General features: G+C 64.8%; 1 protein-coding gene across 4 annotated transcripts in view; it reads right to left on the reverse strand.

The window, feature by feature from the left end:
• Window positions 1–1,684, reverse strand: part of KCNT1 (potassium sodium-activated channel subfamily T member 1) — a 98,907-nt gene extending 97,223 nt beyond the window's left edge. For 2 of the 4 annotated variants that reach the window (XM_023227730.2, XM_023227728.1), the window contains exon 1: window positions 1,515–1,684. In XM_023227730.2, the coding sequence (XP_023083498.1) occupies window positions 1,515–1,624 (110 nt within the window). In that variant the 5' untranslated portion in view covers window positions 1,625–1,684. The remainder of the gene's footprint in view (window positions 1–1,514) is intronic. The other 2 variants (XM_023227734.1, XM_023227731.1) reach the window with 2 other exon arrangements.
• Between the last annotated feature and the right edge of the window lie 498 nt (window positions 1,685–2,182).

Raw genomic sequence — 2,182 nt, forward strand, 5'->3', positions numbered from 1 at the left:
GGGGGGGGGGGGGGGGGGGGGGGGGGCAGTTGGGAGACACAGGTGTGTCTGGAAGGACCCAGCGGATGAGGCCTGGAGCTAAAGGCCAGACCCTGATGACACAGTCCTGCTGCGTCTTCTAGAGAAAGTCAGGCCCAGCAGGGCAGGTAATGATGGCCAGAGAGGGCAACACTAGGCCGGGGCGGGAAATGGTAGGGGCCGGCCAGCCCACAAAGACGAGGACTATCCAGGACCCCCCCACAGTCCTTTCCTCTGTGCCTGACAGGCATCCCCCGGATGGCCCCTCAGAGCACATCCAGGCTGTGCCCACTTCCCAAGGACATCGTCAAGTCACTGTCCACCCTCAGAGCACCTGCTCCTCACCCACGCTGTATCCCAGATTCCCCCGGGTGCCAGGCGGGTGCTGTGCCTGCCTCTTGATGCTGGGAACCTCCTCTCCAGCCTGGTCCCTCACCAGAGGCAGCCCTTAAAGACTATCCGCCCCACCCCCTCATTTTACACATGGAGAAACTGAGTCCCACAGCATAAACGGGCAGCAGCACCAGGCCTCCCACTCTCAGGTATATGCTCTTCTGCCCCCTTCTCTGGCTTCAGGACAGCCTGAGACTGGGCAGAATCTAGAAGAAAGGGCTCTGTTCTGCCGGGGAGGGGCTCGCTCAACACAGTGACCGGCTCTGCACAGGGTCCCCTGGAGTCTGGCTCTGGGGACAGGGGGAGGGGCAGACCTGCCTGTTTTTAAGGGCTGAGGGAGGCGGGAGAGGACGGGGAACCAGGACCCTGGGGCAACCTCCACTCAGGACTGTCCCACTCGGCTGCTGGTCCGTGCCTCTGCACTGCTCACTGGGTGGGCGGGAGCCATGTGGCATCCCAGGACACTGCACAGGGAACAGCTGGCTGCAGGTCACCTGAATGCCCTTCTCAACTGACCCTCTCCTCCCAAGTACGGGCCAGCAGGGAGAGGAGTGACTAGAACCCAGGACCCCGCCCTCATCTGACAGCCACTTAACCCACTTCCCACTGAGGGCTCTTCTTCGGAAGGTTGCCCTGGACACCTCCTACTGTGTGGGGTAACCTCGCCGGGCACCCCACCCTGACCAAGCACTGCCATGCCACACGAGAGGGATGGAACCTTCCTCCCCACGCTGGGGTAGGGGAAGGGCTGGGTGGGTGGAAGGCCCTGCACCGCCCCCAACCTCCCTGCCACTTTCCCCACCTGGGAGATGCTCAGGACTCCCATCTAGCCATGGCCGCTCCCCCCAGCTTCTTACCAGGTCGAGGACAGATGGGGACGGACGCTGCTGCCTGGGCACCTGCTATTTGTTAGAGTAAGCGAGGCCCACCCTGAGGGGCGCCCCTGTTCCCCAAGGTGGTTGGGAGGGCACTCGCGGGTCCTGGGGAAGTTGGATGGCCCTGGGAATGGCGGGTCCTGCAGGGTGCGGGAGCCTGAGGGGGAACTTGGGGGTCTTAGGTTAGACCGGGGTCTCCCCGCGTGGGGAGGGCGCAGCAGACCGTACCTGGTTGCGCATCGGCCGTCGTCGAACACGAAGGTCCGGTTGGTGTAGCCCCCGCCGCGCGCCTCCCGGTAGACGCCCCCTGGGCTACGCGCCCCGTCGGGGAGCGGCATGCGGCCCAGCAGCGCGGACCCGACCCGAGGGAGAACCGAGTAGGAGCTTCCACCTTCTTCCCTCGCTTTGCCCTGAAAAACATTTTTTTTTCCTCGCAGATTAGCAAGGAAAAAACGCCAGTTCTAGGGTCGGGTGCGGGCGTCTGTCCGCGCGCGCCCCCTGCCGGCCGCGCCGGGATCCGCGGCGGCTCTGGCCCAGGCTGGGACGGGGGGTTGGGGGTAGGCGGGGGTAGGAAGGCGGGGGTAGGAAGGGACCCGTCCCCACTGCGGCCCTCTGAGCCCTCAAAACCCCGAAGAACAGAACGGGGTTCGTTAATGGCTAGAAAAGCCCAAGCGCGCAGCCACCCGGCCCTACATCCCTGGGAGGGCTCCGTGGTGCGCGGCGGCTTGGGGGGCTCTGGATCCTTTGCAGGCAGCAGGGCACATGCGCTGCTCTGACCGCCAGCATCTGGCCGTGGAGCCCAGGCACCCTCACCACCTCCCTGCTGTGCTGCTCTGCCCTGGTCAACACTGGTCACTCAAGACAAGCCAGATTCAAGATGACTCTCCCCCCCCCCC

The sequence above is a fragment of the Piliocolobus tephrosceles genome, chromosome 14, assembly GCF_002776525.5.
Source record: "Piliocolobus tephrosceles isolate RC106 chromosome 14, ASM277652v3, whole genome shotgun sequence".
In the NCBI taxonomy this organism is placed as follows: domain Eukaryota; kingdom Metazoa; phylum Chordata; class Mammalia; order Primates; family Cercopithecidae; genus Piliocolobus; species Piliocolobus tephrosceles.